General features: G+C 43.0%; 1 protein-coding gene across 1 annotated transcript in view; it reads right to left on the reverse strand.

The window, feature by feature from the left end:
- MYO3B (myosin IIIB) overlaps positions 1–16,721 on the reverse strand; it is a 547,383-nt gene that overhangs the window by 390,097 nt on the left and 140,565 nt on the right. The window contains exon 8 of the mRNA XM_045163938.1: positions 4,210–4,355. Within this exon, the coding sequence (XP_045019873.1) occupies positions 4,210–4,355 (146 nt within the window). The remainder of the gene's footprint in view (positions 1–4,209; positions 4,356–16,721) is intronic.

Below are 16,721 nucleotides of genomic sequence, written 5' to 3' on the forward strand. Positions count from 1 at the left end.
CCCCAGGAGCCACAGGATCTGGAAGTGGCAGAAAGGATTCTCCTCTAGGGCCTGCAGAGGGAGCAGGGCTCTGCTGACATCCTGATTTTGGACATCTGGCTTCTAGAACTGGGAGAGAATACATTTCTCTAGTGTTAAGATACCAGGTTTGCAATAATTTGTTGTGGCAGCCCTCAGAAACTAATATATTTGGGGACAATTTGGAACAATCTAAATTTGGTGAGGAAAACAAGCCTGAATGTAAATTGGAATTATCATGAGTTCTTTTCCCAAATTGTGTACTAGAGGAAAACTCCTCTTTAGGAAGGAAAAGTCACTGGCTTCAGGGACTGGAATGTTCAAGCCATTCTGTCCCACCCACTCTCAGACAAGCACATTTCTGCTGGGAATCTTAAAAGCACTCTGCATTTTCCCACAGAAATGCAATGGAAGCTCTCAATGTGCAGTAAGACTCCACATAGATTCAGCTGCTGCTGCTGCTGCTGCTGAGTCGCTTCAGTCATGTCTGACTCTGTATGACCCCATAGATGGCAGCCCACCAGGCTCCCCCATCCATGGGATTCTCCAGGCAAGAACACTGGAGTGGCTTGCCGTTTCCTTCTTCAATGCATGAAAGTGAAAAGTGAAAGTGAAGTCACTCAGTTGTGTCTGACTCCTAGCGACCCTATGGACTGCAGCCTACAGGGCTCTTCCATCCTTGGGATTTTCCAGGCAAGAGTACTGGACTGGGTTGCCATTGCCTTCTCCGAGATTCAGCTGCTATCTGGCCCCAGTAAACTGGCCAGTGACAGGGCTCTTAGTCCTCATCCAGTAAACGCACCCATGCTGGTCCCCACTGCCTCCCTGACCCCATCTGAGGAGGTCAAAGAGGTCATTAGCCAAAGACTCCCAGCTAAGGAAAGATACCTGGTTGCCAAGAAAGGAACATAATTGTATATTTCTCCTAACTCCATGGGTTCTTGCAAATGCATCTATGAAGCAGAGCTCATTCTAAGTGAAAAGTCTATCCTGGTCATCTGCAAGATCCCTCTAAGCCTTTGGAATTCTACAGGAGCCCTCAGGAGAGAATCATGAGAGAGAGGTTGTTGAACCCACTGATGCCTAGAGAAACAGTTTTCCTTCTTTTCCTCTCCTCTAACTCCTGGAGAAAAATAGCAGCAGACAGCAGTGGCTGTCAGAAAGGGGTGACTTTTTTGGAGCAAAGGCATTAGACAAGATGACACATGCTGACAAGTTCAGCAAACAGTGGCTGCTCTGCCAATCAGCAGATAATTTCTGTGTGTTTGCAGTGAAGGAAAGATTGCGAGTCATGTCGTGATCAGAGACAGGTCACGAATACCCCACGTGTCATCTTCTAAAGTGAAGGTCACAAGAAAGGGAGAGGTGAGTGGAGGCAGGGAGCAGAAAGCAGGAGACCCCTGTTCAGGCAAATCAAGAACAGCTAGGCAGATCTCGCCTGTTTTCTGACAAAGCCCAGGGAACCCCGGTAATCACCTGTTCTCTTGACGTCTGAGGCTCCCTCCTCACATGTAACCAGCACTGTGTTAAGTCCCAAGTCCTCTATCACTCACGAAAGTCACTCCTTGCCTGACTCGGGGCAGGTTTTCTTTTCTTCCCTTACTTGGTAATTTACTCAATTTATTTCCAATCAGAGAAAGGTGTAGGCAAGAGGCAGGTAAGAAAGGCCACACACAAGAGCACTCTGCAATGAACTTCACTGTTTAATTAAAGAGAGCTCCAGAACACCGACAACACTCATAACCAATGAGGAAGAAAAACACTCTGAAACCAAATAGATTCAAAGGGTTTTTGTCATGACTTGCCATTAGCTTTAGGAAAGGAAATGCTGAGATAGAATGAGAGAGAGCCCCATGAAACACATAGGTAGATAACCTGAGTGCCTATCTAAAATGTGTCAATACTAAATTTCTCCATCAAAGAAGTTTTCTGAGGAAAGGATACTGTTTTTACCACCCAAGATTAAGAGGATAAACACATGTGCATACACACACACACACAAACACACTTGGCAATCTACAACCCTTCCTAAGAAAATTGTGTACTTCCAATTAACAAGATACTTTTTAAGTAAAAAACTTGGTGAGTATAAAAAGCTATGCAGTAATTATAAACATGCTACATTAAAAAAAAAAAAAAGTAAAACCTCCATCCTCCCTGTCCAAAAATGTCAAGCTGGCCTTTAAGGTTGTGATAAAGGCAAGTGCCGAGCACACGTCATCACACTGAGGGCCGGCTAACCAGCTAGCGTTGACGTTCCCTAGTTCAACCTGATTCGTCACTTGCATAGGAATCAAGAGACAGTGAAAGGGCCAGTGGTTACACCAGGAGGAGAGAAAGCTTCAACCTACTTTGGGATAAGGATCCGTGTCACTCCTAAGATCCTTTTTTAGCAATTCACCTGTTCCTGAAGTTTGCCCTGTCCTGAGGCAAGCAGTGGGAGGCTTGGTTATTTGTGTTTCAGATCTGGAAGCTTCTCCCAAGCCAGAAGAAGGGAGGGGAGTGAGAGTATAAAAGTTATTAGAGAGCGGAGGTTTGGCTGGGCTCAGACGCAAACTAAGGAGTCGCTGGAGATAAAGGGTCTGTTAGACACATGCACATAACGTGCATGTGTGTGTACCCATGCACACGCACACACACTTCAAAGCTGCCTCATATTTATCACCCTATGAATTTGTTGAACATTTGGTCTGTATACAAATGCACATCAAAAAAAGACAGAAAACATACCCAAGTAGATGATAGCCTATTAAAAGTACATATGTCTTGCTAATCAGAAAAGTGAAAGTGTTGGTCGCTCAGTTGTGTCTAACTCTGCGACCCCATGGACTGTAGCTTGCCAGGCTCCTCTGTCCATGGGATTCTCCAGGCAAGAATACTGGAGTGGGTTGCCATTTCCCTCTCCAAGCTAATCAGAAACCACACCTTAATTCTGGTAATTGAGAAATTATGTGGCTACAGTAAATAAAGAGTAAGCCATTTGTAAAAAATCAAAACACACATATAAATTATTCCAGACACCATCTATCATTTTCTGACATATTACTTTACACAATACTGTTTTGGGGTCCTGCATTCTTACATTATTTTGAACGTTCATCAGACTATTCATTTAAAAAGCCAGGAACTTTGTCCTAATCATCTGGACTTGTTTTTATACTTTGGAAAAGTAAAAAAGACCAGCTCTGTCTTGGTTGGGAATCATTTTGGAAATAATGGTGGGTGGTTGTTCACATCTGGACTAGGTATAAAACCATAACATTACAGTGATGAATGCCACAGAGCCTCATCTGCATATAAATAGGCCTAATCAGAAATGCAAATTGCAATCAGGAGAAATTTTTAAAGGCTGTGATAGCTGTGTGATTGTGCAGATAAGGAAAGGTTAACACTTGTATTGTTAAAGCAGTTAAATGGCTCCCAGCCGGCCAGAGCCTTCCTTTGCAAGAGAAATATGAAAGGGACAAAGCTTTCAAGCTGCAACATGCCTGCATGGAGCTCCCAGATAGCTTCATTTTCTGTAACTAGTGCCTCGCCAAACATCAGCCCTATTCTGATGAAAGACAACCAACAAGCCTCTTGTACAAAACCCTAATGAATATAGACAATAAAAAATATATTGGCATTTAAATACCCTTCAAACAGACCTCTTTCAGCACCGTTTCCCTCTGAGACAGAAATAAAGGGTTAGAGAGAAAATCATGACTGATGTAACATTTTTCTAAAATTTTTTAGTGCTGGTACACATTTTTTTTTTCATCCCTAGATTTTTCAGCATACTGGAGAAATATTCAAACTGAAAAAAAAAAAAAAAAGACCAGATATGATTATATAATTTAAAAAGAAAACACTAGTATTTAGACAGAGTACTTAAGCCAAAGCTGTATTTTTAGTCTTGCCGTGCAAAGCCTAAAAAATCAACATCTCAGAAAAATTGGAGTACTGAAAATATGCGATTGTTACAACATACTCCTATTATTTTTGGAATATGTTGTCTTTCAGGAAACCCTCTATTCCCCCGTCCCCCGTGCCGACCACCCCCCCCCCCACCCCCGTCCCCTTAAAAGAGAAATACATTTTACAATCAGGCTTTCACAGGTTTGGAGAGAAACTGTTTACCAGCTATTTATTATCCTAACGAGCCTCGTTCACAAAGCACTAATGAGCCAAGAGCGCCATCTCGTGTCCTACCTTGGAATCTTAAACAGCGTTTTCACAGGATGCATGTCAAAGAGGGGAGGATCTCCGTCCCCCAATTCAATAGCTGTGATCCCCAAGGACCAGACGTCACAGCGAGCGTCATAGGAAGAGTCATACTGCTGCTCACAAGCAATGACCTACCAGACAAAAGCAGGACATAACACATCAACCCCACTGACACCTCACACGCCCCAAAAGGCCCTTGGCCAGTCTTAGCCCACTTCTCAGTTTCCTGGCTATACTGATACTGAATTTCAGTAATAACAAAAGGTCCCTTTTCTAGGCCTTATTTGTGTGATTGACTTATCATCGGATATGTTCATTCATTTTTAAAATGTATGAATTCAGTTCAATAAACATGCACTGAACCCTGTGGATACCAAGGACAGTGCAAAGGGAGGCACAAGGGTCAATACCTCACCACACCCACCCTGACACCCTTTAAGTGTTAGGCTTTGTCTACATCCTTCATCTTGTTACCAGCTGCTGATTCAACAGTGAGGAACAGCTGTTCTCGAAGATGCCTCTTTTGTATCTCCTGTGCAAAGTCCCTAGGAGTGTGGCACCGGAGCAGAAAGCTTTCGGAAGACTGATGTGGTCAACTTAAAATAGGAACCACTCCCTCGCATTCTCTTTTTCCAAGAAAATCTGCCCCCCTCCTCAAGCCCCAGCTGGTTTATGTTTCCGCCCAGCTGCTGCTTCGGGGATTAGCCCAGCTGGATACTGGAGAAGGGGAACTAGAAAATGCCCTTGGGCTTGTCATTGGTTTGAAGAGTTTGGAACCTTGTGAGGAAGTATTTTCCTATCAGCTTCTTGAGTTAGCAGGGAAAGCTCTACACTTAGACTCTGGTGGGTATCATAATGGGACTGGGAGAAGGCAGGGGTGGCCCGGAGCATGTGCAGGGACCAAAAGCTCCTGTTTGACCTGAAATCTGCCTCCTTGACCTAGGATAACCCATGATTATGAGAAGATGGGAGACTTTTACAGTTTGAAGCTGTGTTGGTCCAAACAGCCTATGAGGTAGACATACAGCATCACTGGCCAAAGGGGTGGGCTTCCCTGCCCTCTTAGGCCATTAGAAGGTCTTTGAGTAAGATGGACCAACTGGTGGGGAGGAGAAGAGTAACAGATCTGGCTTACACATTAGCAGGAGCATTCTGGCTACTGTGCTGAGGATACATTAATAAGACACACAAGTAGAAGAAGCAAAACCAGTTAAAGATGCTACTGCAGGAATCCAAACTAGAGACAGTGAGAAATAATCAGATTTTGATAATATAATTTTGAAGGTAGAGTCAAATGGATTTGCTGAATGGGGCTTATAAGAAAGAGGAGTCCAGAATTTTTAACCTGGGCAATTCCAGAATGGAACTGGTATTTAATTAGATGGAGAAGACAGTAGTAGAAGCAGGTTTGGGTTGAACACCATGCACTCCACTGGGGACATTCTAAGTCTGAGATTACTGTGAGACCTCCAAATGGAGAATTTAATTTTAGCTAGGTAAGACTCAGACTTCTGGCCTAGAGAATAAACATGTCTTGTTTAAAGCCACTGAATGTGTGATAATATAATGTCAGTGACAGAAACCTAATACACCTTTTCTCTGCCAGACCCAGCTCACTGGTCTCACGATGCCAGGTGAACATGCCCATCTTACCCGAGACCTGGTCTCCTACTTTTATAATTGTCCTCTACCCTTTTCTTCTGATTTCTGAACTAAAGAACCCTTTTCCAGGTACCTGCATCCTTGGCCTGGGATGGATCCCAGCCCCATGCTCTGAACAGACTCGCCTGCCACAGAAGGATACATTTAACACATTAAAAGGATACTTTTAACACATTATTTTCAAATGTGCATTCAAACTCAAGTTCAAATAATTCCAATTTTGGAAGCAGAGGCCGTTCCATTGTCCCCCAAGACCTCACTTTCATCACCTCAATCAGGTGAGAAACTACATTATTTTAAAAGATCTCCAGAGAAGGCTATTTAACACCTTCCCTTTCAGAAATGACATTTCCAAATGTGTGAGACAAACATAATTTTAGACCTATCAATCAGCAAGTAGTTCACCATCCTTATGCATTCCCGTGAAGAAAAGAGAAATAAGACTGTATCCTTCTCCAACAAGAGCTATGGCCGAGTGAAATTTAAAGTGACACCAATACAGTATACTAACGCATATATATGGAATTTAGAAAGATGGTAATGATAACCCTGTATGCGAGACAGCAGAAGAGACACAGATGTATAGAACAGTCTTTTGGACTCTGCGGGAGAGGGTGAGGGTGGGATGATTTGGGAGAATGGCATTGAGGCATGTATAATATCATATGTGAAATGAATCGCCAGTCCAGTTTCGATGCAGGATACAGGATGCTTGGGGCTGGTGCACTGGGATGGCCCGGAGGGATGGGATAGGGAGGGAAGTGGGAAGGGGGTTCAGGATGGGGAACACATGTACACCCGTGGTGCATTCATGTTGATGTATGGCAAAACCAATACAATATTGTAAAGTAATTAGCCTCCAATTAAAATAAATAAATTTATATTTTTTAAAAAAGAAATTTAAAGTGAACCTGTAAGAAATTAAATAACAATCCATGACACTTATAAATGTCCTAAGCCAGTACATACTAGCATGTCTAATAAAGGATGCAGGCTTCAAAAGCTTGGGATATTGGAGGGAGACCAATTCAGGCCAACCAAGATAATGAAAAGTAGCTAGTGCCCCTAGTCTGCAACTTCCAGGAAGAAATTCTAATTGACTTCTAGCCATCTCGAATGGGATACAGAAGGCAATTCCAAGAACCTGTCTAAAGGTGGGAATGGAGATATCCTATCGTTTCTCAAGTGCTGTTATAAAATATTCAAAACGTGTATCTGGTTTTCACTTCTCTTCACAGACAGACACATACGATCTTCAGCTCAGTTTGATTAATAGAAGAGTATCCTTCGGCCAAATTCTCTTCCCTAAACTCAGCTAGCAATGTGACAAAGGAATTATTTAAGCTTAGCTTTCTAAAGAAGTCTATAGAAAATTTCTGTAGTAAAATAACTCACAAATAATTATTAAGTACTGATGAGCCAGCATGGTCCTAGATAGGCACACAATCACTCTGTGAGACAGGTACATTACTACCTGTAGTAGGCATGGAAATTGAGATACAGCACAGTTAAATAGCTTCCCCAGGACCCATAGCTAGTCATGGTCATGGACAGAATTGATCCCAGGCAGAGGAGAGACATCTAAACATGATAATATGATAAGTTCTCTAAATAATAAAGGTTATCAAGGAATCTGACTTATCAGCATCCGTACTCATATGTTGACCAAACTAACCACATTTTTGAGATTTGTTTCACCTAAAGTCCATGTCTTCAGAGACAGTCTCTCTTTCCCTTTCTCTTTACTGAGTTATGTGTGATGGGATTCAAAGAAGAGGTTATATCGCTGATGGCCGGTCAACACATCCTGGAACTATATTCCTATCAATCCAACATCAAAGTCTGCAACTGTTTCTTTAGGAGAAAAAGCAATTGCATTCTCCTTAGCTCAGCATTCTCCTTGTCTCTAGGTAAAACAAAACTGAGTTAAGAATGCTTAGATGGTCAATTGGTCTTGCCCCCAGGAGAACGTGACCTCTCAAAGAGCTCTCTGGATCTCTCGTTACAATGCTCCACAAAGAAAAGGTGAATGGCAGCGGCAATCAAGCGCACTGCCCTGGGGCCAGGTTTCCCAGGTTCTGTAAGTCATACTAAAGGGGTGAAGACAGGGGAGTTTGAAATGGCATTGCCACAGGCCCATGACCCCAAACGCCTCATCCTCTTCCATCCTTCCACCTCAGCTCTGCTGCCCCCAGGAGGAGACACACTTGAGGCAAGTGTATACTCTCTCTTACGTCAAGCCTTTGCTTCAATCACAGGAGTATAAATGACGTTGGTGGCAGTGGAATGAGGAATATGGAACAGGTGAGATAGAGAGAGAGTGTTCAAGGGAAGATTTGCAGGACTTGGGAGGCTAGGGAAAGGGGCACACCAAGGAAGACTAACATAAGACCTTGGTGACCAGGAGAATGATGTTACCATTCACAAAACAGGGAAGTCAGGAAGAAGACATCAGTTTGGTAGGCAGCATAGCACTGGAAAAGACTCTGATGCTGGGAGGGATTGGGGGCAGGAGAAAAAGGGGACAACAGAGGATGAGATGGCTGGATGGCATCACTGACTCGATGGACGTGAGTCTGAGTGAACTCCGGGAATTGGTGATGGACAGGGAGGCCTGGCATGCTGCGATTCATGGGGTCTCAAAGAGTCGGACATGACTGAGCGACTGAACTGAACTGAACTGATTGATAGCAAGTTCCAATTGAGTCTAAGCTCTATGCCTAACTAGGTACAGAAAAGTCATGTGTGCTCTTGGGAATTTTTTTCCCATATGTAGATTCAATAAGAAAAACAAAATTCCATCAGGATCAGGAACAGAATATACTAAAGGGTAGCAATGAAACACTGATGTGCTTTTAGTGACTATATGGAATTTTATGTTACAGTAAATATATCTTACATTTCACAGCTCCATAGAGTTTAATCTTCCTATTGTTGGTTGCCAACACAACTAGTCAAAGTTTGTAGTTTGAATACACAGTTATATATACCAGAAGCAGATGCAAGGTTGTATATCATGAACTTTAACAAACTGGGATATTTCTCTTAATCTAGTATTGTGAATAGAAAAACTGCTAATGAATGTAAATTCTAAAAAGTAAGAATTCTCCGTAGTTGATTTTAGAGTCTCACAAGCATGTTCACATGAAGAAGATATGTCTTCTGGAATGTTTCACATGATGTGTATGTGAGTATATCTGGCAAAAGCTAAGAGCATAGAATTAACTGAATTAAAGAGTTCTACAGCAATATTTGCTAATGACCTATCGGCTCCAAGATTAAAATGCTGATTCATTGAGTCTCTGAGTTTCAGGATGTATAAATTCCTAAAAACTTCTGCATAGTCACCTTTAACAACCTTCTACTCTTCCACATGATATCAGTGAGTGTTTATACTGCTTCTGAGTTTTAATGAGTAGTTTTATCCACTTGGTGCTAATCTATCATTAGCCTCATCACTTCTTCTAGGTTTTAAAGGGGCCAGTCTTACGATCTCATCAAAGTGACCCCTGAAGTAAACAGAAGTAACACAGGGTGAGGATTATGTCTTATCTTTCTTCCTTCCCCATCCATATCAATTTGTGGCACTCATCAGAGAAGCTATGATGAAAAACTTTTGGATTGGAATCAGAAAGTCATCTCCATTATTCATTAGCTGGGTCCTTTTGATCAAGTCCCCTGAAAATTTTGAGCTGAGGGTTCTTTAGTTCTAGTGATCTCACTTTCTAGATCTATAAAATGGCAAGGTAGGGATGAATGATCTCTAGTATCCCTTCAGCTCTAATATACTGACTTCATGATTTTAAAATAAGTGGTTTTGGGGTATCTCAAAATGAGAGGCTAATTTCTCTATGCAAATTACTTAGCAAACAGTAGATTATTCTGGGGTATGAACTGGATGACTAGAATTTTGAGTGGATTGTATTGCTAATATTTGGTAGAAGGTGTTAAGGTCTATGAAAAGATGCTGGTTGCTGTGATAATACCTCTGTTAAGGAAGATAAGCTTCAGCAACACAGCAGTTGTTTGGATGCTGGTTAATGGAGCATGTCCACGTTCCTACCTTGAAATGCAAACTTATGACTTTTCTGATACACTTAGACTACACTGATGCTTATTTTAGGAAGGGGAAAGACACTAATGCTCGGATTTCTGGCAATATCTATGCACCAACCGCCTCAGTGCTCAATACCAATACCTATTCTACCCAGAGATGGGCTGCTGCTGCCGCTAAATCGCTTCAGTCGTGTCTGACTCTGTGTGACCCCATAGATGGCAGCCCACTAGGCTCCTTTGTCCCTGGAATTTTCCAGGCAAGAGTACTGGAGTGGGTTGCCATTGCCTTCTCCGAGAGAAGGGCTAGAGCCTCTGAAATGTTGGTCATTACCACCTGAGCTACCCCAAAACTTCTTTCTGGAGGGAGCTGAGGACAAGAAATACGTTTTCACTATAGTTTAGCTCGACTGGTCTTTGTAGTCACTTTTCTTTGTTAGGGCAGTTCTCGCTAGACTTCTTTAAGCTAATGAGTTCCAAAGTTCAAGACTCTAAATCCACCCCAGTCACTCCCTCCTCCCCTCTCTTAAAGGAATTTACAGGGTGAAACTGTAGCTACAATTTGATAACACAACTGCTTTGACACATACCATTTCTTTATCCATCCTTGGGCATGGTCCACTGAGTTCTGTTGAGGAGGCTGGCCCTTTCTTTAGCCATGACCTGGAGAAAACTACTTGTGAAAAGCTCTGGGACTGTGAAAAGACTTGGCCCTCTGGCGGTTGCAAAAAGGTCCAGACCCAGGCATCTTCACTTCGGTTTTGCCACCCTCTCACTGGATAACTTTAGCAAATTATTTAATCTCCCTGTATCTCTTCTTCCATGGAAAAGAATGCAAAAAAGCAAAATGGCTGTCTGGGGAGGCCTTACAAATAGCTGTGAAAAGAAGAGAAGCGAAAAGCAAAGGAGAAAAGGAAAGATATAAGCATCTGAATGCAGAGTTCCAAAGAATAGCAAGGAGAGATAAGAAAGCTTTCCTCAGAGATCAATGCAAAGATATAGAGGAAAACAACAGAATGGGAAAGACTAGAGATCTCTTCAAGAAAATTAGAGATACCAAGGGAACATTTCATGCAAAGATGGGCTCGATAAAGGACAGAAATGGTATGGACCTAACAGAAGCAGAAGATATTAAGAAGAGGTGGCAAGAATACACAGAAGAACTGTACAAAAAAGATCTTCACGACCCAGATAATCACAATGGTGTGATCACTGACCTAGAGCCAGACATCCTGGAATGTGAAGTCAAGTGGGCCTTAGAAAGCATCACTACAAACAAAGCTAGTGGAGGTGATGGAATTCCAGTTGAGCTATTCCAAATCCGAAAGATGATGCTGTGAAAGTGCTGCACTCAATATGCCCACAAATTTGGAAAACTCAGCAGTGGCCACAGGACTGGAAAAGCTCAGTTTTCATTCCAATCCCAAAGAAAGGCAATGCCAAAGAATGCGCAAACTGCTGCACAATTGCACTCATCTCACATGCCAGTAAAGTAATGTTCAAAATTCTCCAAGCCAGGTTTCAGCAATATGTGAACCGTGAACTTCCAGATGTTCAAGCTGGTTTTAGAAAAGGCAGAGGAACCAGAGATCAAATTGCCAACATCTGCTGGATCATGGAAAAAGCAAGACAGTTCCAGAAAAACATCTATTTCTGCTTTATTGACTATGCCAAAGCCTTTGACTGTGTGGATCACAATAAACTATGGAAAATTCTGAAAGAGATGGGAATACCAGACCACCTGACCTGCCTCTTGAGAAATCTGTATGCAGGTCAGGAAGCAACAGTTAGAACTGGACATGGAACAACAGACTGGTTCCAAATAGGAAAAGGAGTACGTCAAGGCTGTATATTGTCACCCTGCTTATTTAACTTCTATGCAGAGTACATCATGAGAAACGCTGGGCTAGAGGAAGCACTAGCTGGAATCAAGATTGCTGGGAGAAATATCAATAACCTCAGATATGCAGATGACACCACCTTTATGGCAGAAAGTGAAGAGGAACTAAAGAGCCTCTTGATGAAAGTGGAAGTGGAGAGTGAAAAAGTTGGCTTAAAGCTCAACATTCAGAAAACAAAGATCATGGCATCCGGTCCCATCACTTCATGGCAAATAGATGGGCAAACAGTGGAAACAGTGTCAGACTTTATTTTCTGGGGCTCCAAAATCACTGCAGATGGTGACTGCAGCCATGAAATTAAAAGACGCTTACTCCTTGGAAGGAAAGTTATGACCAATCCTAGATAGCATATTCAAAAGCAGAGACATTACTTTGCCAACAAAGGTTCGTCTAGTCAAGGCTATGGTTTTTCCTGTGGTCATGTATGGATGTGAGAGTTGGACTGTGAAGAAGGCTGAGCACCGAAGAATTGATGCTTTTGAACTGTGGTGTTGGAGAAAGCTCTTGAGAGTCCCTTGGACTGCAAGGAGATCCAACCAGTCCATTCTGAAGGAGGTCAGCCCTGGGGTTTCTTTGGAAGGAATGATGCTAAAGCTGAAACTCCAGTACTTTGGCCACCTCATGTGAAGAGTTGACTCATTGGAAAAGACTCTGACGCTGGGAGGGATTGGGGGCAGGAGGGGAAGGGGACGACAGAGGATGAGATGGCTGGATGGCATCACTGACTTGATGGACGTGATGTCTGAGTGAACTCCAGGAGTTTGTGATGGACAGGGAGGCCTGGCGTGCTGCGATTCATGGGGTCGCAACGAGTCGGACACGACTGAGCGAGTGAACTGAACTGAACTGAACTGATCTCTTCTTCCTGTGTAAATCAAGCAACCCCTTCCACCTGGGTGTTGTCTGAAGCACTGCTTAGGGAAATGCTGATTACCCAGCTTTTTCTATGGTACCAGAATGTTAGTAGTGGATATCAGTGGGTCATAGATGCATGGGTAATATATATTTTATTGATTTACTTCTATCAGACTGTCTACATTTTCTAAAATGTCTACAAGGAACACAAATTATTTCTATAACCAAAAAAACAAATTTTGTCTGTTTTTGTGTCTTGAAATGTAAATAAGTACCAGAAAGTTTGCCTTGATCTACGAAAGGGTGTGGTTACTTCCTTGGGGGTATGTATTGGCTGTGGGGATCTTCATCAGCAAGGTGACAGGTTAAAGGTGATGTCTTGGTTGTAAAACCAGGGTCGCACAAGTTTAAAAAGAATTCTCTTCTCAACCATACCCCTTTCCATTGTAAGCACAAGACTGGGCATAGTACTTTTACTTTCTCAGGCCACCAGAGTCCCATGGAATGCCCCATGATTACAGTTTCATTTCAACCTAGACCAAGAGTAGGGCTTACTGGTAAAGGTCCCAAAACAGGGGTGAGGTCTACCCTCTATCTTTGCAGAAAGACTTGAGCTATAATAACCTGAGAGAACAGTCTCTCCTCATCTCAAAGTCTTCATTATCTGGGAAGAGTATCTGTATTAGACTGGCTATAAGGGGAATAAAAAGTAGTCAGCATATGAACTCCTGCATTCAGAAATCCTAGATTTCTCCAAACTATTTAACTTAAACCATTTATCAAATGACAAATCAAAGAGCTGCTGGGCTGAAATCTCTATCAATAATGTGATTTTTAACCAATATTTTCAAGCAAATAATATTACAGTAGCACCATCCACCATAAGGAAAGATGTTTTGCTCTTTTAAAAAATGATTTACAAAACTTAAAAGACAATAGCTGTTATTCAGACTATTTTATTTTTCCACTAATTTTTAAAATGTCATTAAAAATGCAATTAGGTTTGTTTATATGTTCTGATTTTTCATCTCACTAGAATTGATTGTGTGATCCAAAATTATAACCAAAGGTCAAGATTAAAATTTCAGTCAAGTACACAGGCAAAATGCTGTTATCTCAAGAGCTAAATTCAGCTTAAAAAGAGGCAAAGCAAATAGACCTAAAGCTATTAATCCTTGGCTGACCTTGAGCCCAAAAATACAGTCAACAGACTGGCAAATAAGATGGGCTGAGAAGTAGGAAGGCAAATAGGATTCTTAATTTTGCTTACATAATTCACATAGCATAATTAATAAATGTTATTGATCATAAAGATTTCTAGAATAGAATTTCCCTAGAATTGTAAATTGCAGCTATAAATATTCCAGTGGCAAGTATTATTCATCAGTTTTACATACAAACATCTTAAAGTGTTACAAGCTGAGATACTGAATAAGCACATGAAATCTCTTCCCTTGGATGAAATATAACTTCAAGGGAGAATACATTTGAGATTTGAGGGGTTTTTTCCAAAAGGGATGTGGACTAGAAGAACTGAAATTGATGGGATGGTGCTTTTTTTGGTTCATTCATAAAACTCAAGGCTAGAACTGAATCTATATTCCATATACTGAGAAACTTCCAGTAATAATTTAAATTATGCTGTTCACATAAAATTGAGAAAGGTCTCTAATTAAAATATGATGTTCTGCAAGCCTTTTCTCAGGATTGTAACACTCAGCTTATGACTTGAGAAAAATAAAAGAACAGACGTACACAGCACCGCTTCCCACCATGGCTGGCGGAGGAGAGACACAGAACGCATGTACACAACACCACTTCCCACCATGGCTGGCAGAGGGCAGAGGGGACTGTTCTGGGTTTGAGGCCAGCACACAACACCAATTTTTGTACTGAAATTCCCTCAAAGCCCTGGAAACATATCACTTTTGTTGTTGTTGTTGTTTTTTGTTGTTATGGACTGTAGCCCACCAGGCTTCCCTGTTCATGGGATTTCCCAGGCAAGGATACTGGAGTGGGTTGTCATTTCCTTCTCCAGGACATCTTTCTGACCCAGGAATCAAACCCATATCTCCTGCACTGGCAGGTGAATTCATTACCAATGAGCCACTAGGGAAGCCCAACATATTACTTATACTTAACTGGCAAGCCCTGCTCTCAGACTCAGGACTAATATCACAGAATTCCCCTGTGAAAGCAAAATCAGTGACCCCAAATTTGTGTATGTGTCATTAGCATTCAAAGACTCTGAAGAAATACATGTGCTTGGAGACCCAGGAGAATCCCACCGCCCTCCCCTAGCAGCTTTTCCCAAATCAGAGATGGATGCTGGAAGGAATCCTAGGATTCATTAAGTCAATCTCCCTATTTGACAGATGAGGAAACTGAGGTCTTGGGGAATAGCTGAGTCACAGAGCTGGTTTGTAGCCAAACCAGGAGCAAAGTCCATGTCTTCTCCATGAGTGAGGCATCTCCCAGGGATTCTTATAATACACAGAATGCCGAGACACTACCAAGGGATTTCGTGTTCCATTGTAAGCCACAGCCACGGTAACTGCCATACTCCCTCCACTTAAGCAGGTGGAGTTTCTACTGCCTCTCACAGCCCCATGCCCTCACTCTTCCTTCCACTGCGCCTTTCCTTTGTCAGCTAGTGCTCTAATTCTACCAGAGTAGTTCTACAATTTCATTCTTTTTACAGCTGTTAGGTCAGGTATTCTTACCTTAGGGGAGGAAACAGATTCAGAAGGGTTAAGAAACTCTCCCCAAGTTATATAGCTAGTAGGTAACACAACTGAAGCATGAGCCACAATAAGAAACTAATAGTGGGAGGGGATGCGGGTAGTTTTTCTCCTCTACAGTACATCTGAAAAACAGGAAGGGAAGCAAATCGAACAAAACATCTGAGTGTTCCCGCATGGGCACACCCCTTTATCTGCACGTGGTCTCTGGGTGATGTCCTCCCCCAGACTGACATCGCCAGGCAAACCAGGGCACCCTTGGGAACATCACACAGTCCTAGCAAAGAGTGATTTCCTTTACCTTTTTAAAACCATAAAAGGTATGGAAAAAACCTGGGACACAATAGAGTACCATGAATACAAGTCCCACCTGCTCCGGCTTCATGCCCAGCCCAGGCTCCCCTGGGTCCCATTCCTAGTGCTGACTGCCCGCCTCCCTCTGCTTTCCTCCCACAGCTCAGGGTCCATCGTGCAGAGGAGCCAGGGCAGCACTGGCCTAGCTGTGAACTCCCTTCCCCTTCCGTGGGCCTGAGTCCCTGTTCCCGGGGCAGGGCAGTGGAGGCACTAACCAGGGGGTAGCTGCCGGGTGATTCTACTTGGAGCCTAGGAGGAGCAGAGGCAGGCTCTGACATTTCTTCAGCAAACACTTCTGCCCCCGAGGGAACAGTTCTTCATCTTTGGTGGTTGAAGAAGGGGAAACAACAGGTGCCTTGACCTTCCTCACCTCCCCAGAGAGGGGCGGGAGGACAGTCTGGGAATTCGACATGCTCACAGAGGCTATGACTCTGATACATCTTACTCAGCCCTGAGCAGGAGGCAGATTGGGGTCCCCACGTGCTTCTGCACATCTGGAAGCTGAGGCCTCAAATGGGGTTCTATATTTAGATCTGCCAGGAGGAGGGTATGGACAAGTCACCACCACCTCCGGGGCCAGCCCCCCACCTCCACAGTGACAGATGATATATGGCTCTGCAGAGCTCCAGCTGAGAGGGGAGCTGGGGCTGAAGCTGAGGGTGAAACCTGGGGCTGCATTAGTCGCTGTGATCCTTCACCCACCGCAGCCCCAAGTGTTTGGGTTGTGCTCCAGGACCCTCAAAGACAGGACCACCCTGGGAATGCAGGTAGGGTCTGCCCCAGAAGGAGAAGGGAGGGAATCCTTGCTTCTCACAGGCTGACCCAGGAACCTGGAGGGAATCAGGGAACACAAATGGCTGCAGAATCTCAGAGATGAATGTTGTGGGGGAAGACACACAGGTCTTTCAGTCAATGATCCAAGGTTCTAAAT

The sequence above is a fragment of the Bubalus bubalis genome, chromosome 2, assembly GCF_019923935.1.
Source record: "Bubalus bubalis isolate 160015118507 breed Murrah chromosome 2, NDDB_SH_1, whole genome shotgun sequence".
NCBI lineage: Eukaryota > Metazoa > Chordata > Mammalia > Artiodactyla > Bovidae > Bubalus > Bubalus bubalis.